Below are 22,876 nucleotides of genomic sequence, written 5' to 3'. Positions count from 1 at the left end.
ACCGATCAGAGCGTTCTCTCACTCTCTCTCTATAGGACTAAACCTTTGCCAACGAAGCATTTTAAATTATTTAAGAACAAAGTAATTTTCTATCTCCAGTGGTCATTGGACAAGAGGCGAGGTACACGTTTCACGCTAAATTCATATAGTTCATCAATCAAACAAGACAGGTCATGCTACATTCTAGTTTCTTGGTAAATCACTGATCACATGGTTTATGACATTCTTTGAGGTGTTTTACCCAGGGCCCCTCAATTACATACAAGGATCACAAGGTGTTCTTTATATTAAGGTATGCACATAAAGAGCATGAGAAAAAGAGAGAGAGAAGAGAGGAGATTTTGCATTGGGACCATTAGCTTGAAGCAGAAACTAATCCAGTAGAAAACGGCAATGAACGCGTGTAAGAGGGGGGAGGGGGGAGGAAATACTGGCAAAGATTCCAAAACCTTCACCTAATCTACGGTCACAGGGGTCAGATTTGGTGCAGGCGCCTAAAGATCAGCAGCCGCTCAAGTGTTAATTCGCAAGCGGTTTGCTGTAACTGCCCTTTGTCTAGCAATTGTCGGATCAAGTGAAGTCAGGAGACGTGTTGATGTTTCATTCGAAGCAGACAAGTTTGCTCGTGTCCTTTTGTTTTTTTTTAATTAAAGGTTTCGGTTAAGTGGGTAGCAGACAAAATAGAAAGCGAGAAAGAAATTTCATCTTTTATAAGACGGAATTAAGAAAGACCTGTTTTAGAAATAACTCATTTCCATGCAATAGGTTTGAATTCTCGACAAAAGGTCTTCCTGGAAAATCTGTGGCGATGCAAATGGGCAGTCAAACCAGGAGTATCATCTGGTTTAGCACACTTGAATGAGCAGATGTGAATGTGTCTGAAGGGGGACGATTCGACCGCACTAATCCGGTGGTTGTGAGAAACGCTGGCAGATGATCAACCGCACATTTTGAATGTCTCAGAGTTGTCATTCAAGCTCTGTTTGATGTTGAATAACTTCAGCGGGTGTTGCAAATGAGACATGATGTTGCGTCAGGCAGTGTGAATAGAAGGAAATGGGATCTTGTTAGCTAGTTTACGTCATTCGTGAATGAGAAGTAAGGCTTAGAGCAATATAAAGCATTACAGAACAGCACAAGGAAATATTTTTACTTTGTCAGAGTTAATCCTCCGGGAAATAATCATTATCCAACAACCACAACCTGTTACATCAGTTCTGCAACTGCAGCAACATGGTTGATTTACCAAACATTTCTGTATTGACTGCGGCGACAAAGGTTATGGCTTAAGCCCTAGAAGAGAAAGTGAACTGTTTTTTTGTTTGTTCTCTTTAAGAAGCCAGTGATTTATTTAAAACCTTTTGCCGTGTCCTCTGGGATGAAAATCTATAATAGATTGTTGCTAAAATTACTACAAAACGATGATGCTTTAAATCATATGCTACTTATAAAATAGTCACATATTTTGTTTTAATAAGGCCCAAATTGATGAGTGCCAATGAATGGTTTATACAGTACTTGCAGCTTTGACTATGTTTTATATGCCTCACAGCCATAATAGAGACAAAACCTGGGACTGCTTTGTGATCTCCTCTATAAATTTCACATTTTATTAAATGTTCTTGTTGCATTTCTGTCTTTAAACCCAGAAAATCTGACTGTTAAGTACAAAGCACACACCATAAAACAGAGTTTGTACCACAGTGTACTTTTTGAAAGTAAAACAATGACTACCAGATAATCAGACACACAATTCTGGGAATTTTTAAATATATTGAGTTTAGTAAATCACATAAGTTTGCGGTCTATGGACAAAGAACCATTAAAACTGAACAGAATATTGATATGACAGTTGCTAATCGTGAAACAAGCAGTAGACAATAGATTTTGTCAAATGCCGTCATCAAAATCATCGAGCAAATTTCAGAGTTCCAGTTATTATTAATTAAAGACAACTTTAAACAGGTGAGTTTTTAGCCTTGATTTAAAGGAACTTGGTGTTTCGGCTGTTTTGCGGATTTCTGGAAGTTTGTTCCAGATTAAAGTTGCTTTTCACCGTAAAAACAAAACGTGGCTTGGTTCTGGTTCTGGAGATGCAGGGTAGAATGTCCCTCAAAGACAGAGAGCTCTGCTTTTCTCAGCTCTTTATGAGTTACAGTTTTCTAGACTCACAGGACATTTTTTAGGTACACCTTACTGGTACTGGGTTGGATCTCCTGCCGCCTTCAGAACTCCTTTAAATTGTTGTAGTATAGATTCAACCAGGTATTTTGGTCCATGTTGACAGAACTGCATTAAATTGTTAATGGGAAATTTTCAACTGCACATCCATGAGGTTGTTTTCTTATCCCCCTGTATTTCAGGATCTTGGGTTGTTTTGGGTTTTTTCTGGGCTTATAGTTTTGTTCATTTTTTATCTTTGTTTTGCTTTGGCTATTCTTTATTTTGATTGGATCAGTCTTGTGTCTTGTTTTACTTTAACTCATTCTTAGTTTATTTAGATCCGTTTTATTATTCCTTTCTTGTGCTTGAGGCGTTTTTGTAATGATTAGATTTGCTTCCCAGTTCCCGATGCTCTCTCTTTTTCTCTCCCTCAGCCTGCCTCCTGCTCTCCCCTCACAGCTGCAGGCCCAATTTTTAAGCACCTCTCCTTCAAGTTCTCAATTTATCAGTTTTCATAAAATTATTCTCCTTCACTCACTGCCTTCTCAGCATTTTGGATCCTACTTCCGTCTTCACTACCACACTTCATGGCACCACAACCCCCAGTCAAGACTGTGAGCTGCTGTTTATGGAAGCTGCTGGAGTGCATTGACATTCTGCATGGGGTTATTTGAGCTTTGTAACATGGTGCATTATTCTGCTGAAAGTAGCCAATGGATAATGGATACAATGTGGCCATAAAGCGATGGAGACAGTTAATAGAAACAGATTACACAGTTGGTACTAAGGGCCCCAACAGGTGCCCAGAACATATTATCCACACCGTTGCACCACCAACAACCTTGAGCATTGGTACAAGGCTGAATGAATCGATCCTTTCACGACTGATCCCTCCATGTATTTGTTGCAGGTTAAATCAATGCACGCTGAGACGATGTTTTCCCAATTGTTGCCTTGAAAATATGTTCCCATACAATTTTGCTGAGCCAGCAGTGAGTCAGGACGTCAGTTTCCTCTTCTTGGCGTTGGGCAGCGACATCCGTTGTGGTCTTTTGCTGCTGTAGCACATCTGCTTGAAGGTTCGAAGTGTTGTGGGGATGGGGGGGTGTTGTACTGGTTGGTTATCTGAGCTACTGCCAGTGTTTTGTACTCTAATACAAATTTTCTTTACAGATGTGACAAGACAAGGCCTCTCCTTCCACACAAGTGTTGCTCACTGCATGTTTTCACTTTTTCAAGGCATTCTCTGTATGGCTGAGCGAAGACTGAATGTGAAAATTCAAGTAGACCAGTGGTTTTTGAAAACATCAGACCAGCCTTTCTGGCACCAACAACAATGCCACAGTCAGAGTTGCTTAAATACCCTTTCTTCCCCATTCTGATGCTTGGCTTGAGTTGTCTTCTGCATGTATAGATGCCTACATGCATGGATTTGCTCTTTCAGTTGCTATTTGAGTTAAAATGCAACCGAACCAACCAACAAAGTGATTCTTCTTTTTTTTTTTTCTCTAAATTGCACTACATAATAATTTGTTATATTTGATTTAACCGATTAAATTACTGAACACTTTGTCAAAGTGCGTGTTTATTCATATGGCTGAACGCCTGTCGGTCATTGAAAAGGTGAAGGAATCTATTTTCTCTGGTTCGCCGTCTTCCGCGTTACATTTGCAACAGAGAATCCAAGTATTTGCGTAAGTAGCACTTTATGAAAATAAAATCCTCAAACTGTGGTCTAATTAACTCTCATGGAAACACAGCATTCACAACACTGCAACCTTTTCCTTATTTTATATAAAACAATATGATTTGAAAATAAATATGCTTTACTGTTTTACATAGGCACAAAAAAAACATGTTAAAAGTGTAGAAGACAAAAAATATCTTATAATAGAGGCTCTAAGACTGATGGTGGTCAGAATGGAGATCCAATGTTTTTTAAATTTGTGGTTGTGCTATGGTAGTGTGTACTTAGCTGCTAGCAGTAGTTTATTGTAGTAGAGTAATTCCATTTTGCACAATGAACAAAAACACAAACTTGTTACTTTCTTAAATACGATTTAGTAACTCCTACCGGCAGGTGAACACTTTCATTCGACCACACATTCATACCAGACGCACTCATCAGAGTTAAAACTCTACATGGCACTTGCACCCTCTTAGATGACAAGGGCTTGAAATAGAGATGTCATTGGTAAGGCAGTACAAATAATCCATTTAGGGAATGTTAACATATCATTTTTGATTTTTTTTTTTAAACTGGTTTTATAGAAAAGCACAGAGAGCCTCCATGCTGAGCATAACCATCAGTGACCTTACACATATGGAAAAAAAAGACAGCTACAAGTACATAACACAGCATACATAAATAGACAAAATTAAATATGTGTACACGACTGAATACTGAAAAATACTCTATAACATTATAAATTATCTAGAATGGACGATGGCATAAAGGGATATTGACTATGTACAAGTACAGAGACGATGTATAATCAATGAATTTGTAGTGTTCCATAAAGAAAACAAGTTTGACAATCTCCTCTTTGAAGAGGAAACAAAAAAAAAATAATTTAAAAAGCACTCAAAGGATTTCTCAGTACATCGTGTCAGGCACAGTTTTCAAATGGAATCAAACTACAGTATATAGGATATTTTCAGTGGTTTTCTTGTAGCACATCGCAAAACATTAAATGCTATATCAACGACCAGTATCCCTTTGAAAGTATATGGCACCGTCATTCTAGAGTCCCGTCCGAGCGCAGCGTCGTCGGCGCGAGAGTCCACAGGAGTCCTGCAAATGTCCTCAGAGGGAAGCGTTCTTGAGCAGGGACAGTTTTCTGTCCGGTGTCCCGTTTGTCGTGTCCGTTTTCTCCAAGCGTGTCAGCCGACGAAAGTCCAACCATCATCTCACAAAGCAAAGCACACCCTTCTTCAGTCTCACTCGCCGTTTTAGAAGTTAAATATATCAAGAGGTTTTGCTTGTTATGACTGACGTACAACCACAGTAGACTCGTATCCAGTGAAGTAATCTCGCACAACGAATTGACAATAAGACCACATCTGCATCGAAAGCCTGTTAGAAATGCAAAACCACATGACGGCTACTTCGCTTTTTAGTCAAATGATGGGTTTAGTTATTTGTTTCTGTAGCAGCATAACAAATCTGTACGTTATTTTTTCTCTTTTAATGTGATCTATATACACACAGATATACAGAGGGAGGAAACTTCAGTCTTTCTCTTTGTTCTGTCAGTCCGGGGGGAATGCTTTCCAAAGAAAAGAGCTTAGGGTATAAAGGTCAAAGTGCTGTGCTGTGAAATATCTTTAAAATGTTCCTTCATCTTGTACATCTGGTGCTGGCACCTCTCTCATCTTCTCGGCTTGTCACATCTAAACAGGAAGAGACAACAAAAGATAAAAAAAGGACATCAGTTAAACAGTTAAGAGCAAAGGGAAGATAGCCGAAGAATAACAACAAGAAGACAAGAGCCTTTACAACAGGAATTCAGAAAGTGAAAATCAGAAAGTGAAAAGATAGTGATGCCTCAAGCTTGCATCACTAACTAAATGTCTCACAGCTGTGACAACTTATTTGGCCACTTGGAGCAGCTATTGTTTGGTTTTAAGCAGTGGTTTAGCATTTGGTTGTTGTATTAAAAAAAAAGACCCATCATTGCTATATTTGAAAAAGAATAAAAAAAAATAAGTGTCCTTTTTTACACCAACATGGTGATATTAATTTTCTTCATGGCGACGAAATGGCTGATAAGAAAAATATATATAGTTTGTGCCACTGGAGGTTATAAGTCAAAAAAGAATCTTACCAACCAGAACAGAAATTAAAGCCAGTCAACACGCGAACAGCTCAGCAGCTTGTCAATCACAAATAAGCTCCTCGTCAATCTATATCTAAAAACCATAATTTACCAACTGAATATAATGCAATGCCAACAATGTCAAATGAACGAATCCCCTAAGGCACAAGGAATTTGTTTACCATGCAAGCCGGCGAAGTGAGATTCAATTTCAACTAGATCTCTGGAGTTTCTAGGGTGACACTTTAGTACCAAATTCAGTCTATTGCAAACAAGTTTAATATACCATGAGCAGATCTAATTTCTCGTCCGCTTTTTCCAAACACATTATGTGACTACGACGTCATTCTCTCCAGGAGTACAACAAGCTCGTAAGGATTTCAGGCACTAAAGGAAACAGCTTTTGTTTCCTCATTGAAAACTTTAACACTTTATCACTATTTCTAGCACTCCGTCCCAAAGTTAGACCGCAGTTTTTCATGGTCAGAATTTGCCACTAACCAGTAATATGGTTTAAGGTTTGTAGCTACACCAGTCAAAAATGTTACTCTCTTTAAGTCAGAAAACTTATAAAGATGATACAAGAAATGTGTAGATGTAGAAAAAGGAAACGACATGCAACACAGGTACAATGCTCCACTGCTTTGTTAAGTCTAACCCCTTGTTAACACCAGGCGCAGTTGCAACGAATTTCTGATGTCTGTGTCGGTTGCGTCCACTCTGGTCTACGTCTCTGTTTTGACCAAAGCTCAAGCTTGCTGAGTCTTTGGAACGACCTGAACAAGAAGTCGGACTTGGAAACACCATTTCGACTAAAATAAACTTTTCTTCCACACTGGAACATCCACTACGTTGGTGGAATCAGCTGAGAATTTCTTTCATGGATGAAGAGAGATTAAGCAGTTGGGGGGCACCTCCCTCTGCCGACATGTGAATGTGGGCCCCATAATGTATTTTGCTCAGGCTGGAACGAAGTGGGACCGGACAAACAATGAGCTTCTTGTATGAGACCCTCTTGGCTCTACTAAATGCAAACGTATCTGCAAAACCATTTGGGAACTCTACGTGGGTCTTAGCTGAATATGAGTTTAAATTGTGCAACACGTCCATATTGGTTCTCCCTTTGTAAGAAGAGTTGTCATGCAAAAAAAAACCTATACAGACCATCAACAGGTTCATTATGCAACATGTGGACAATCCCATCTATTTTCCTGACTGGATCTTGCATGACAGCATTGACAATGCCATAGATCATGGGCTGTTAAAATTCCCTGCAGGAGTTTCAGAAGTAGAAAGCAAGGGGAAAGTTTTTTTCATAACTTCCAGATAGACGTGTACCACAGAAACGTGATATTTAGCTTGAATTCATTCGACGGTCGCAGTCTAACAGCTGCTACGCTCTCTTTCCGAGGTGATTTCTGGCCGAGATATTAAACCAACAAAGTACGCAGAATACAATGCAACTGCGTCCAATGGAAACAAGGGGGTAACAAGCCAACTACAGTAGCTGCTACAAGTTTCACAGCTGAATGTTTAGTTAGTTGTGTTAAGAAAAAAAAAAGCCATCTATGTCTTCTAGTTCCGTTTAAAGACAATCTGCTAAAGTTGACTTCGGCTAAAGCAGCAGCGCTTACTTGCAGGTCTTCTCGTTGAGCTCTAGCTGGCGTTCTTTACAGTATTCAACTGTGTGTTTGCAGGAGCACCGGCAGGTTGAAGGGTCCTGCACAAACAAACGCTTTCTCCTCTCTGCGCAGTTATCACAACATGGCTCACAGACACTGGACAGACAGAGACAAAGACAGAGATGGGGAGGAAGAGGGAGAGGCAGATTATAACAGGATACTATTACCACCTGCGACAGGTCGCCCTAAGGTCAACCCTTTTTTTTTTTTAATGCCCCAGTTGCTCCTCCAAGCCACTGCCAGGAATCCCTGCATGTGACACTTTTGGCAGCATTGCACACAGGTTCCCACAGAGCAAGCAATAGGAAAAAAAAAAAAATCAAGCTTTAAAAATTAAACCTCATCTCCCATCCCTTCCACATTGATCGAACCACTCACAAAAAAGTTGGGTTAGACATGCAGTGAGCGAAGCTCTAGACCGTTTCATGCACAGCAGAATGACACGTAACAGCACTGAGCTGCAGGTAAATGACAGCACACTTCTTGCTCTCGCTTGTCTGATAAAGAATACTCAAGGGTCTGTTTTGTGCACCATTAAGAACGTTTCAATTTTATTGAGTAAAACTGAAAACTGCGATTCTCACAGATAGACATGAGATTCAAAAACAGAAGCGGAAAAGGTTTTAAATTACATTTCGGAATAAGGCTCAGAAATTCCACTGACATCAGTGTACAAATAACAACCGAACATACAGACAGAATATGTTCACAATATCTGCACTGGAGAAACATGAGGTCATCTTTATGTTAGTTTTTTGGAAAAAAAAAAAAAAAAGTGAATTACTTGAACGGTCTCAGACACAAAAGTAGGTAACAAGGAAACAAACAAACAAAAAAAAAACTGTACTTGCCAAACAAATCAAAGTAAAAGCAAAAAAACGAAAGGAAATAAAGGCAATAGATAGCAATCATTCATATCTTCACATTACATAAAAATGTACCAGCATTTAGCTCAGGACAACAAAAACAGTTTTTTAAGATGAAAAGAACAGAGAGAGGCAGAGAGACACAGCAAAGCGACACAGACTCAACACTGAAGACAGGACCATGATTACAATCTCGCTGATCCCAGCACAGATAAATATGAGGCAGTCTAAAGCCATGCTGGTGGATCTGTGATCTGCTGTAGGAAAAGGTCTGTCCTTCAGCTAGCAGCTCATTTCAAATCAGCTTATTACAGATTTCTTAAGCATCCCTATTCATCTTTTAAGCCAACAAGGTGTTTGATCCTCCGGTTTCTGCTGCTGAATCTGATCCCAATCACTGGTCGAGTCTTTGTCATAAAGGTGTGACATACTTGCAAATATCTCTGCACAAATTAGTTGGTGTTTTTGGAGACGGTGACATGGGTTATATGGCTTATTTTTACAAGGTCGGATATGACAAACTCTTTCCTGTGTGTATTATGTGTAAGTTTTTTTTGCAAGAACACATTAGCAGCAATACCCGGCAGACAGGCCAGCTCAGACACATGTGCTCTCAGAATTATGAAAAGCATGACTGACGAGACAAAGTTAGGACAGTACACAGACGTGACATGCTAACTGATATGGCCGACGGATAAATTAAATGGCACAAAATTAGAAAGGGCAAAAGAGCTCCTCCCAAATTAGCTTAATTATGAGAAGCGCAACACTCAGGTGCAGGTAGGTGGAGAAGGCGGAGCTGACATACGCATCGTGAATTGTTTTGTCACGGTTTTTCTTTCGCTTTCTCTTTAGGCCTTTGCCTTTGCCTGTCCGGTGTTTTCTGCAAGAGAAAAAGGACAACAACCCAAAGAAATGCCTGAGAGACTGGCGATAAAGATGAACTGGTACGCTGACATCTTAAACTGATGATAACTATAGCCAACATTGATATTTTTTGAATGATGGTAAAAGAAAAATGATTCGATTTGAATGAGAAATCCCTGCCTGTATTAATAAGAGGAAAGGCATATCCCAGTGTGGATAACGTACTTTCCTTGAAATTGGTAAAACAAGAGACACACCCAGATCTAGCCACATCCCACTGTTTTTTAAATATAATGTGCTATCTGTGAGAAAATCATTTCATTGTCCAGCTTGGCTTCAAAGGCCTTTTTTTTTCTTCCCGGGATGATTGGTCTTATAAAATGGTACAATGACTCTGGAGAGAGTGAAACCAATTAACGGTTGTGAGGCTTCGCCGTAGGCGGAAATTTACCGGATGAATCGAGGACAAAAGGCTTGGACTTCACCAAAACGGCATCTTTCAACATTATCTGGGTCAACTCTTTAGGGCCGATTCAACTTGTTTCAGAATGGGGCACAATGAGAACAAACAGAAGTGTGCTTATCAAGCGTACACGAGGGGCTAGATGCATAAACGATGCGTGGGCACAACAATCACGAGTGCGCTTTTCTTCCCAACGTACTAAAACTTGTAAAGGGAGATTGTGGAGGGAAAATCTTCCCAACATATTGATTACACCATGTGTTTTTAAATTTGACAAAGTGAAAAGAAGTTTTTATCTTTCCTCTTGGTGTCTTAGTTTCAAATTCACTGGCTTTGTGCTTTGTCTTTGCTGTTGTGTTCATTGATATATCTGACATTTGATGCTAACAGAGCTTTTTATATGCAAATGACTCACGATTTAATATATATGTAATCACTCATGGGTCAAGATTGGAATGCAAAGCAGACTTGTTTAGTATGTTTGTAAAACAGGGCATGTACGTGCATTGCTTCACGAATGTGTTCACATGAAGTCCAAAAGACTTTGTTGGGTATCTACACGCAGTTTTACGCACTCGGCCCCTTGTGTTTCACAAGCGCAGGCTGGAGTTAGACACAGTTTCAGTCACTAGCTCGTGTTATTGTAAATCACGGCAGACACGTTAAAGGCGTTATAGTTTATGAAGTGCAAAAGGAAAACTTTAACTCTGTTTCTGTAAGGGAGATTTTGCCACCAAGTTTCCACATCAAGATATGAACCCACAACCCTCCAAATACTGGGAATCAATGGATGCTTTTTGTGTAGTTGTTTAGTTTATAATCCTTGTCTTTATTTCGCCAAGAAAAATGAATCGATTGTTGATAGTACTTGCCTGTATGTTCTATCTAAACACAGCCAAACAAAAACATTCAGTCAAAGTTCTGTTTCACCTGATTTTTGTCGAAGCGAGTCATTTTAGCAGTTCGAAAGAGTGACGTACCGATCACAGTCACACAGCAGCCAGATAGCTGGGTGACTTAAGGCCTATGCTGCTCGGCAAGAGACGAGACATTACCGCGTAAGAGGGACTACAAAACTAAAATGACTTAAATAATGCAGCTGTGGTTTGGGCAGAGGCAGTTTTTCTTGTGTCTGATCGTGCACGATTTGTTAGAAATCTGAAGTGGGCATGGTTGTAATTTCCAAGTAAAACCTATAAGGACTTTTACAGGTGTTTTGAACTTGAGTGATTGTGAAGTATGAGATGTAAAGGGCCAGAAAGAACTTTGTTCTTGTTTGTGCAACAGGTAAAAGTAAAAAGTGCACCACATAAATTGCTATAAACACATGCCAGACTTAAATTGAGTGAAGACAGAGGAGATCATTGAACTTCAGCCAACGGGAGTTTCTTCAGAGGCGGTTATGATTGAAAGTAGAACAAAACGAGTAAGATGTCAGTTGCCACAGATGGGTTCTGTGGGTACAACACTTTTTTTGTTTTTTTTTGCATGATGTCCCTCTGAATTACAAGCTACATCAAATCAAGTCCCATAGTTTTACATCTCAAAGCACTGAAACAAAAATATACAAACATATTTGTTCTCAATAGTGCATGCTTTTATGAGGAGAATGAATTGTAATTCTGCAAAATGTTTGATGCACAGGTGAAAGCTGATTATTGCTATCCTTGGACATCTGCCATCATCTTACTTCATTCAAACAGAACTTTTTTTTTTCTTGTATTTCTGCCTGTTTTCATCTCTCGTTCTGCTTATTAACCGCAAACAGATTGTCAATGTAGGCCTTATTCGAGGGGAAACTTAACACCAGCCACAAAGACGCGAAGCCATGCTCACGGCACAGTGAGAACTTGCTACGTGACAGCATTAGCATGGTAATGTTTGGCAGCGTTCTATTCAACAAGTTTAGCCTTGTAGTTAGCATTCAAACAGTTGGTAATTGGTGTTACGGAGGCCTCACTGGAATGTTGGTTGATCATAAATCAAAGCAATTTTTGTTCACGAGGACCTTTCATAGGAGGCTGAGGAACTGATTCATTACAACGCATCTTCTGCAGCTCATGAATATGTGTCCCAGATTTCATCTCTTTCATCAAATATTTCACAATGAATGGCGACCATTAAACTCACTGAGACATTAGAGGAAAAGTGAGAGTTTACAAAAGCCAGGCATATTCCTCTGAGGGCTGTGGATGTCTAATGTAATCGCATCCAATGTCTGTGATGAACTTTCTTCTGGAACAAAGTAGAGCGCCGACTGGCAAAACAAGGCAAGGCTAGTATCGATGTTCTGCAAGCACTTCTGCTAGCAAAATCACAAATTTAGTTTTAACCGCTCAAAGAAACACTTTGTATTCTAGTCACAAGGTAACATTAACGGTCCGGAAGCCTCCAGTCAGACCAGAATGTGGAACAGGATGGTAAATATGTCACTAACCGGTCCACAAAACAGGATGTGTGCACATGTAAAGGCTTCCTCTTCATCTGGTCTGATTTCCTAGTTGGACGTTGACAGTTAACTCGTTTCACAACCTCAGCAGGATGACTCACCCTGACAAACTCTGGGACCTCAGGAGAGGCTAGCAGGCAGTGATAAAACAAGAAAGAACATCTGAAAGCGTCAGAAGCAGAAGTTGAATGACCCCCGGGATCATCCCTTTGTCGAAGCACACCATCAATGACAGACTTGTAAACAGTTGAGACAAGGTCAGAGAGAAGGTCTTAAATCTGAGCCTTATCTATATGACAGACAGCCCAACATAAAAACCAAAATATGGCCGACAACAACAGCCGTGCAGTGGAAAAATATTAACAAGTACCCACAGAGGGAGATTAAAGAGCCTTAATGACCGTTAGAGCGGCGACTCGTGTGGCGTGGGGCAGGCAGTATCATTAAAGGTGGACCATGAACCAAACAGCTTAACAGCACTTCAAAAAACGCTTATCTATATCAGAGCAATTAGACGCGGGAGTAACAGAAGTTAAGTGGGATGTAAACAGGTTGAGGCTAGAGAGGAGGATTATAAAAAATGCGATAGAAAAGGCAGGAAAAGGTGTTGGTGGGGCAATGGCCTCATAAAGTCAGTCATTCACCTGTTGATTCAGTCACCACTCTCAGCATTTATCAACCGAACACAGCATGCTGATCCCAGATGATCCTATGTGTCGTATACGCTGAGTGTAAATTATTGCTATGGAGTGTTTTGTGTTGGATTTGACAAAGCATTGCAATACGCACACAGAAGGAAGGAAAAATCAACTGGTACATCACTTGAGAGTGTAGAGTGTAGTTACACAGATTAAGAGAGGGATCATTTGCAAAGCAACATGAGACCTGAATTCCCCCCTCCCGCAATGTCCCCAATCTCCATGCAGAGAGAGCTGCAGTACTCACTTTTCTTTCTTTTCTCGGACTTCTGTCTTTAACCTGAAAGGGAGCAACAGAAATACGACATTAGGACACAATGAGCTCTGCCTGTTCGGCTGGTGAACAGATGCGCGTCAAAACCATCGAGGTTATACTTCAGCATGGGTTGACACACATTAATCCTCTCAAATCACGTTACATCACTGCCATGACATTTACAAGAAACGGTGCTAAAACTAGCTTTCACTTTCAAATGAACTTGGTCAATGAAACAAAGCGGTTGGGAAACAAAGCAGATCACTGTAGACTCAGGCACGGGAATTGGGGGGGCGTGAGGTGGGTGTGGCGTTCGTCGACGGATACATACCTACAGACACGTCCACAATTGAGAACTAAGAGGTCTGTTTCACTTTTTTGTGACAGGTCTTGCCGATAAGAGAGTGTGGAGCAATAACTCTGCTGGCAACCTCCCCAGGCAGCCGTCTGCCAATAAAGTTAGGAAACAGTGTTTCCCCTGAGATGGTCCCAGACTCCTGGCCAATGTTTGGTTTGACAAACTGTTGCAAGATCCCCGCATTTCAAGTACATCGGATGAATAAGTTAAGGATAAATAATGTAAGCATGTGCATTGTTTAGAGGGCGACGCCTCCTGCATCAGACAGAGACTATCTGGTTATTGTGTCTGGATGCTTCAGCAAGGCCAGTGTTACATCTTGCAGGAACACAATGAAATGTACTTGCACTGAAATGTACCAGATTCTTTTTCTGACCTTGGTTCATTTCTGCACCATCTTTAAAGGAACTAATTTGAACAGTTTGAAGAGTCATAATGTTGATAAGATGGGAAACGCTCAATTAAAACTTGGACTTTAATATTTTGTAGTTGTCTGCTAAATGTTTTCAAGAAATGAAAAAAGTCTTCTATGGCATTGGGTTTTTGGTGGCGCACTTAAAAAATCTGTAAAACACTGATAATTTGAGTTATTATTGTATTTATAAAATAAAGTACATTTTCTTTAAAGGCTTTTAAAGTCTTGGTTGTATTGTGAATCCAAGCGAAAGGTTCATTATTTTGTCTGCTGCTCCTGTTTTTAGGTTTTAAATCGTTAGAAAAATTGTTGTAGTTAAAAGAAATCTTTTGAAATTGACATTAAAATAAATCTGTTTCTTACTTTGTGATTTTGTTGGACTTTTAGAAGATTGTACAATGAGGTCATAAATGTATATCTAAAGAGCTGGGAGGATAGAGGAGGAATGATAATCAAAAATCTAAAATGATGCTTTCTTCATTTAGGGGAGCAGGAACTAAAACCAAAAGAACTAAAATATTAGCCACCAACTTTTTTGGCAAATATAGATTTTTGTTTTTCTTTGAAATCTGACATCCCAAATCCAATGTTTTTTTTTTCCTATGGATTTTAAGAAATAAAAGAGACAAAAACCACAGCAGTAGTCCTTTTGAATCTAACCGAAAATGGAAGAGATACAACATGATCTGACTTTTCTGATTTGTTATTAAAACTCAAAAAAACATGCATCCAATTATATGACATAGGTTTGTTGATGTACAAACCAAAAATGGTGGGAGTTCTTATTATTTTTTATTCACTTAATTAGGTCTCCTCCAGGTGGATCGTTAAGAACATACATCTAAATGGCGACGCCCACCGTTCAAGGTTATTCACAATGAGATTTCTGACAAACACATAGGCAAAGTCAGACTCCAGTTTGAACTAACTGCGCAAACATGGGGCGTAGAGCAGCAGTTGTGTAACTTTGTGGGCCTTGGTCAGTAGTGTCCCTGCGTTGTTTGTTTTCTTTTCAGATTTTTCTGTAGCATGGGAGGACGAGGCATGTCCCCTCTGAGCTGCTGCGTCATTACTCAAACCCCTACTACCATCATAATCAGAATGTGGAGAAAAAAAAAGTCTTCAATAGTAAACAGAAACTCAAGGACAGAAAAGAGCTCTGTCAATGATTAGCTGGGACACAGCTATTCATTAGTTGAAGATGATGACGTTTGTTCCAGTTTTTGTCACATTCAGATTTGATTATTCCAGTTTTAACACTTGTGTTCTGTTTTTAACATTAACACAGTCCTTTCTATGAACAACAGCAAATAAAACATGACAAAAGAAATAGGCAAATAAAAAGAAGCAGGAAGGCATTTTTTGAGTTTATTGACCTCAATTTAAGAGGAAGATTTGCTAAGCTTCTCAAATTAATGATTACATTAAGATAAGACGCTTATGTTACTTAATACTCCTTAATACTCTTTTTTTTCAAAATCTTTCTCTTTCTTACTGTTTATTCAATGTCACATGCTGTTCTTATTTTTTTCTTTAATTATGTAAAGCACCTCGAAATTCCTTGCTGCTGAAATGTGCTATACAAATGAAATTTGATTAATTGATTGAAAAGGCCCTTCACAACCTTTGTGTCTAACTGCACCAGCCAATAGCCATTGACCAAACTCCTGATACACTACGCCATCTCTAACTGTTACCATTTGTTGGTTGCACTAGAAACAACATCTGTGCAATTCTCTGACTGACATTATGGCTCAGGAAGTGACCAAGAACAAGACTCCTACATAACCACAGTGCTCCAAGCCATGGCGTGTGGTTCCAGGCAGGACCTGTTACATGCCACAGAGCCGCAGCTATGCTGTGGAAAGATGATAAATTCAAAACTCGGCAAGACGTCGGCCGTGATATGTTGGAACCTGCTCAGGACTTTCCTTTAAAAAGGCCCAGCCAAGTGGAAGAGGGCAAGATAAGATACCAATCTGGATGATTTGCATACATTGAATGTGTCAGGGGCAACCTGCGAACAATGACTTAACATGACGTGTTTGGCTGACCTTGACTCTGCTGCACAATGGTGCAGTGATTTGCTTTTTAGAGATGCTGTGTGTGTGTGTGTTCGTGCGAGTGTGTGTGTGTTCGAGGTTTCTTACCTACACTCACATGCGCTGTGTTCTGTAAAACTCATGAAAATGTCATTTTGTTGCCTTTGGAGTTTTATTCTTTTAATCTGTAAAAGAGGAGAGAGATTTTAATTAGAGTTACATTATGTACTTCATATTTCTTGAACTTTTTTTTATTTTCACATTTCATTATGTTGCAACGATAAAGAAAGTTAAAACAAGCACAAGTTAAGATTTTCTTCAGAGACAAACCAGAATATCTGTGTTCAGCACATTTCACCTGTGTGCAACTTTGATAAAATAAATAAATAAATAAATAAATAATAAATACTGCTGTTCTGTGGAGGTGGTGGCAGCATCATGATGTGGGGGTGTTTTTCTGCGGCATGGACAGAGAAGCTGACGGTTGAAAGCGTTGACCCATGGAAACAATTCAAGAGGTCTGACTAGTTCTTGTAATTTGATCACTAATTTTAAATAACTTTAAGGGTAAATCACAAAGTTTTGGTCTGAGCCTAAAATTCATTTTAACTTCAGATGTTATGAGTGTTAAGAGAACATGTTGGATTATTTTATGTGATGGTTTGTGATGTTATCAGTAATAGTTTTCTAATCTGTAGAGGAGAGATGTCATTTAAGCAAATAGATCCGAGTAGTATGAGGTTTAAAGCTATTCATAGGTCCCCAATGTGTTAGCTGACGCTAACTGCAGATACAATCCACTCTTGCGCTTCCTTCGCTAAGTCCGAGTTATTACACTTAAGTTGCTGTGCGCTGCATAAATCCGCCTTATCAATTGCTCCACTTCAGTCCACTCTAAGTCCGCCAGAGTGGAATGAACTTTTGGATTTTGTGACGCGATGTCAATTGTGCAATATAATCTAAGCTGGTGATTTCCCGGTTCAGGAGTTGTTTGAAAATTATCCCGGTGGACTCACGATCAGCTGATTAGGCTTAACCAGCTTCGGCTAACGCAACCTTCGCACAGAAACTCTAAAACTGAACACAGAGACATATTTAGTCTTCAGTCTCATCTGAAAGTACAGGCCCACACCCTCTATTCGCACAAACTTTAACTGTTTCCTTTTGCGTCGTTTTGACTTAATAAACTTAGGGAATCTTTCTGACATGAGACGCTAGCTTGAAAATTTTTCTACAAACTTAAAGCAAAATGGAATCTGTCTATAATCGATAACAGTACAGTTACTAATGACAGTTTTATAAAACCTCACTCCAGAAAGTCTACTAACTGGTACCAGGTAGAGCAGGAGTCGGGAGGTACAAAGTCTTGATGGGAGGAAAAATAAATGTTCCTCTAAGGATTTATTAACACGTTTTCTTTAGTTCTGATGCACACCAAAACTGTCCACATCAATTACATGTTTTCAGAAACAAATTCTGGCTAATTCAGATTATGTAAGGATATAATTTTGAAAAGCTCTTTGAGCTTTACGCACTTGGACGCATCAAAGGGGATTTCTAAATGCCAGGCTCTGTTGGGCCTTTCTGTTCAGAGTCTCTAGTGTGAAAATTAAGACAAATTGCTTGGCAATTAAAACTCTGACGTGTTGGTGTTGCGCATACGAATGCTGACCTCCATTGTGACGTTATAGGTGGCTGTCGGGGTGCATTGTAGCATCTCGTCGCTGCAGCAGCCGGCGCAGCGCTTCAGCACCACGCAGGACGGGATGAAGATGTGCTCCACCTCCTCTGGATACTCCTGCAGGATATCCACCAGCAGCTCTCGGGGCTGACACAAACTCTTGTTGTACACCTCCATCAAGGGGATCACTGGGGAGACACAGGTAACAGGATCGGAGTTATAAACGAGGACACGCATCTGATTGGAAATTTGAATAAAACGCAGGCATGTTGTGCAGTGGACAGCATTCAAAAGTACTTGGTTTATATAAGAAAAAAACAAAAAACAAAACAAACAAAAAAAAAAAACGAACTGCCCCTCTTTACAAGCACTTACATAATTTATCATAAACATTAACGAGTTGTTTTATCTATATAGCTACAATTTAGACTTAAACATCACCTCTTTGCACTGCTCTCTTTGATCATTTACATGCTACAGAGATACAATAACAACTTTTTCACCTTCAAACTACTCCCCTCCTCCCTTTTTGTCTTTGCAGGAGTCCTGTTCTTGTGAAAGACATTAGCAAACGGACTGACAACACCTCTGAAACATTGCGGAGGCCATAACTGAGGCTGAAACAACCCAGAGGCCACCGGCCCTCAGGGAAACTAAACCAACCATGCTGTGTCTGAGCAATATCATGAAGCCTGGCTTGTGATTGTTCAAATTAGGTTGGGCAATGCTGGCAATTGTGCAAAATGAAATTTTTGGAGCCAAGAGGGTGACATTCCTTTCTATAAACGAGTCTGGTGACCATAACACTTTCCCAGGTTAACCTCAAGTGGTACTAGACGCCACAAATTACATTTAAGGAGGTTTAACTGTTCTGGTTTACAGAGGAAAGGAAAAGCTAAATCTGAAGACACAAATCTCAGGGACATAAAGGGTCAGGCTACGTGGAATTCCAGTAGGGGGCGATAATTTCCTTTTTAATGTCAAGGTGAAATTCAAACCAGCCCTCTGTGATTGGCTGCGAGCCAGCAGAGAGCCCAGCACAGACTGTATTCCCACGGTGCCCTGTGGGACACCTACCGTCATGTGGACCTCTCTCTGCTTTCTCCGGTATGTGGGCACTCTGCAAGGAGGAAAAAAGAAAAGAAAAAAAAAGATTGCAGTTAGTTACAGTAGATTGTGCAAGAACTCCGAAAGAAAATGACCCTGCTATTGCCCTTTGCTTATCCAATTCTGAGAAAGAACATGTTTGCATTTTGACATTTCTGTGGAACGTTGCTAAAATAGAAAAGCAACACCGGACACAATTCTGGGGACAAGTCCTTGTTTTGTACCCCGTGTGCCATCATTCTTTTAAATAGAAAATAAAATTCAGCCAAGAATTACAAGGACATCAGCACACATCTTTTTATTTTTTTAAGGTTGGTCAGTCCTTGTTTTTATCTAGTCTAGAAAAACACCTCTAGAATTTGATATTCTTAGTCAAAATTTAAATTCAGTTCTAAAACTTTTGTTGAAAATCGCACCTAGTCACCCCACTTAAATCTTCAATAGAGCCAGACCAAACTATAAGCAAACTATGCTGCTGCTGAGAGCCCGTAATAAAGTCACCATCTTCAAAATGGTGATTTTCTGTTAAATTTCCTCTAACGGAAATGGAAAATTTAGCTTCAGTCACAATATAAAATACCAGCACAATAGTTACTGTTACTGAGTAAAACATAAATAGGTTTCATGGAAAGGCTGCACTTTGGAGGGCAAAATGAGAAGAGCAGAGAGACTTACCGTCTCTCCACTGCTAATTTAAAGCCATTTATTTACAGTTGAATTAACTGCTAGTAAACCATGAAACTCAGCGTGTTAAATGCACAGCATGAACAAAATCAAGGGGAGAAAAAAGTCAAAATTCTGCCCAAGGCCCCAAGTAATCTATGACCAGCCCTGGTCCAAACACATTTTCCCATTGTTTAGAGGGCTTATTAACTATTATATTGCCGCAGGGTGTTCTTCCTTATGGAGCTAAGTGGACTCTTTGAGTAGAAGATATAATGAGCCACATGGAAGTTCTGCCTCATCAACTACGTGGCAAAACTTTATAAACTTCGGAACCGCTGTAGGTTTGGTTTCAGCTTCCAAACCTTTTTAATGTGTGGCTCCGCAGCCAACCACGTTGTAATAACCGCTGCCATTAAAAACCATCGGGAATGTCTGCTTGCTCCTCTCTGGGTGTAGCTGTCACCACACCAGAGGGCCAAGAGGATTTTTTTCCCCCCTTTCTGGCAACTTTCCATTTGTTCGTTACGCGTACGGTTTTGTCACCTCCTATATAGGCATACACACCCTTTTTTTTTAACCCCCCCTCCACCCCTTTCGATCACATAGAAAACGCCCGCTCATCTCGCGCAATACCTCGCCAACATTGCACGAGAAGCTGCTCCTGTTCAACCGGCATGCGCTCAATGAGATTCAATTCATTAATGAAAAGTGTAGGGGGGGAAAAAAAGAGAAACGGCTTGTGCGCATGCAGGCTCCGCCCCCTTTCTGGTGGCGTGAGAGGGTCCAACCTTGTGGGCTGAGAGAGAAAGAGAGAGTCCCCCCAATTCCAACATCGTCACCCCCCAACCTTCCCCTTTAAACACCCACATTTACTGTATTAGGGTGTCAAGCTGCGAACACGGACCCTTTAACTGAGTGACGATATGCCGGTTGATAAATTAGCAGTTCGGCCATATGTATTAGTCAGACTCTGGAGCGAAATCAGGAATATTCAGAGAAAGGAAATCCGAGGACGCCGCCGCAAATTATCTTTTAAAGCCTTATCAAGGAGCGGAGAAAACGCGCAACCCCCAATGTCCAGCTTTTTTTTTCTCTCTTCTTCTTCTTCTTTTCCTTTTCACCTTGAAACCTTTGCTCACTTGCTTAATGATTATATAGAAAGCTTCTCGTCGCGTCTGCCTCACTCTGAAAGCCGCCACCGGGAGTGAACCTGCTCCTGATTCAGAATAGAGCCACTGCGACTTTAAAGCGTAATAATATCTTCAAGGTGGTTTTGGAGCCGGCCTACAATATACCCCCACCCCCCTCGTCAAACTTCACAACATAATCTTAAAAGAAAAATAAAAACAAAATTTGCAAACAAAACAAAATGGGCAGCATTTGTAGAGGAATCAAGAAAAGAATGATCCGAGCCACCCACGAGTAATTGGGGTTGGTTTATACAGTGTCAGCTTTGTAATGACTGTTAAAGCTCCCACAAAACATTTCGGCTTGTTTAAACATGAACGATGACCTAGACAGACGAAAGACAAGGGCAAAGCTACACATTAATGAACAATGACTAGTGCATGTATTTTCCACTCCTTCCATTAGGAAAAGCACACACTCACACTCACCTTGACAGCTGACAGCGTCAAAAATAATAGTGTCAAACTGTCAATAAAGTTCATGGTGTTGGAAATCCAGTCCAAAATAAAGCAAGGGCTGAGCGAAGGTTTCCAAAACTTTTCAGCAGCCGATGCGGCTGTTTGTTATCAAGCAAAAAACTTTCTTTAGGAGGAAAAAATAATAATAATAATAATAAAAAAATAAAAAATAATAATAATAATATCAGAAAACAGGGGCCGGGAGGGGTAAATCCATTGGTGGTCCCAAGGTTGAAGCAATATGAACGTACACACAATCTTTTTTTTTAAATAATAATAATAATAATATAATAATAATAATAGTAATCCCCTCTTCTCAACTGTTGCCAACGATTTTCAAGATATCCAGAAATGCGAGAATCCAAGACGCGCAACGTCTCACATCGTTCCGCAGCAGATCCTTATTTTCTCGCCACATTTGACGAATAATCCCATGCTTGTGGGCCAGCCGCCTCCAAGGGTCTGCCCATTAGAAACTTGCAGCTTGCTCCTATATTTGTAACTTGAAGCCGTGGAGCCGCTTGACGTTCACAGAGAAACCCGGTAAGGCAGATAGACAAAATAAAATAAAATGAAAAGAAAAAGAAAAAAAAAGAAGAGATCGTTGACTGTATATCGTCCCAGAAAAAAAAAAGTTAGTCTAATTGCTTCGGGTGTTTTATCCCTGTGTCATTACGCTTTAAAGCGGGTCAGCAGGGGAACTGAGCGTGTTCTCCCCTCTCTCGATTTCACCATTCTGACTGAGCACTGCCTGCTCAGTCAGAGAATCATCCGGGTGATTGGAGGAGGCTCCAAAGTGGGTGGTGTCTTGTGTTTATTGTGTTGACACAGCACGATTGGGCTCCTGAGTCTTAGTTGAAGGTTTTGAACGCGTGATAGCATCACAAGCAAAAGCTATTTAAAAACTATCGTGTGTTCAGGTGTGTCGCTCTATTTTTTCCCTTTACACATTATCTGTACGTGACAAAAGGCAGATAATACCTTGTGGTCTCAACCACAAAATCAGGGTGCACAAAAGCAGCACCCTCATTTTGTGGTTGAGATATTTCAATACCACCATACCCTTGATGTAATTTTTTTGATAGGGCATATAATTGCTTAGCTTAGACCTTCAATTGTAAATTTAGTGTATAATTAAAGAGACCACGTCCTGTGATCATGAAACAAATATGGAAAACTGAAAAGTCTGAAGCGTTTCAAAGTAAATGTGAAGCAATAAAGATATAGTTTTAAAATTTGACTTTTGAAAACATGCAGATGACGTCTCTTATCTAGACTACTTGGTCGCAGAAGTAAAAGCTAATTGCTAGTCCAAGAGAGGCCAGGATATGGACATCTCCAAATGTTCCCCAATGGTTTAGTGTTTTACGCAAACACTATTCAATCATTGTCATGCTTATATTGGTAAACAAACAAAACAAAAAAAGTTCAGAAATGTCCATGGTTTTGAGATTTGAGTTATTTTTATGACATTAGAGTGCTTCGGTGTTGACCTCTGTCTGAGCTGTATACCTTTAAGGTCTTGGACCAACTCATCTGGATTTCTGCCATCTTTAAACAACTCCAAATACAAAAATCTTAATGCCATTTACATCAATACAATATGAAAACTATTCAATGTTTCCATTGGACTATTACTTACCCAGAAAGCTAAAGATTATAAGGGCAATAAAGTTGAGACCGAAACATATGAATTCAT

General features: G+C 39.9%; 1 protein-coding gene across 2 annotated transcripts; it reads right to left on the bottom strand.

Annotated features, from left to right (window-relative positions):
- Window positions 1–3,731: 3,731 nt before the first annotated feature.
- vegfab (vascular endothelial growth factor Ab) lies at window positions 3,732–21,949 on the bottom strand. Of its 2 annotated transcripts, XM_015007344.2 has the most exons (8): window positions 21,148–21,949; window positions 18,836–18,878; window positions 17,750–17,946; window positions 16,186–16,262; window positions 13,254–13,286; window positions 9,338–9,412; window positions 7,616–7,759; window positions 3,732–5,556 (listed from the first exon to the last, which is right to left on the bottom strand). In XM_015007344.2, exons 1-8 carry the CDS (start codon window positions 21,199–21,201, stop codon window positions 5,535–5,537), a joined length of 645 nt encoding a protein of 214 aa, XP_014862830.2. In that variant the 5' UTR covers window positions 21,202–21,949; the 3' UTR covers window positions 3,732–5,534. The 2 variants fall into 2 exon arrangements, with proteins under 2 accessions (XP_014862830.2, XP_014862832.2); XM_015007346.2 differs by lacking the exon at window positions 9,338–9,412 and having other exon boundaries at window positions 21,148–21,935.
- Window positions 21,950–22,876: the final 927 nt, after the last annotated feature.

Source organism: Poecilia mexicana, unplaced genomic scaffold, assembly GCF_051168715.1.
Source record: "Poecilia mexicana isolate PSO_F unplaced genomic scaffold, ASM5116871v1 scaffold_21, whole genome shotgun sequence".
Classification (NCBI taxonomy): Eukaryota; Metazoa; Chordata; class Actinopteri; order Cyprinodontiformes; family Poeciliidae; genus Poecilia; species Poecilia mexicana.
Note: the sequence above shows the minus strand (reverse complement) of the source record. Positions and strands in the feature narration are given on the sequence as shown.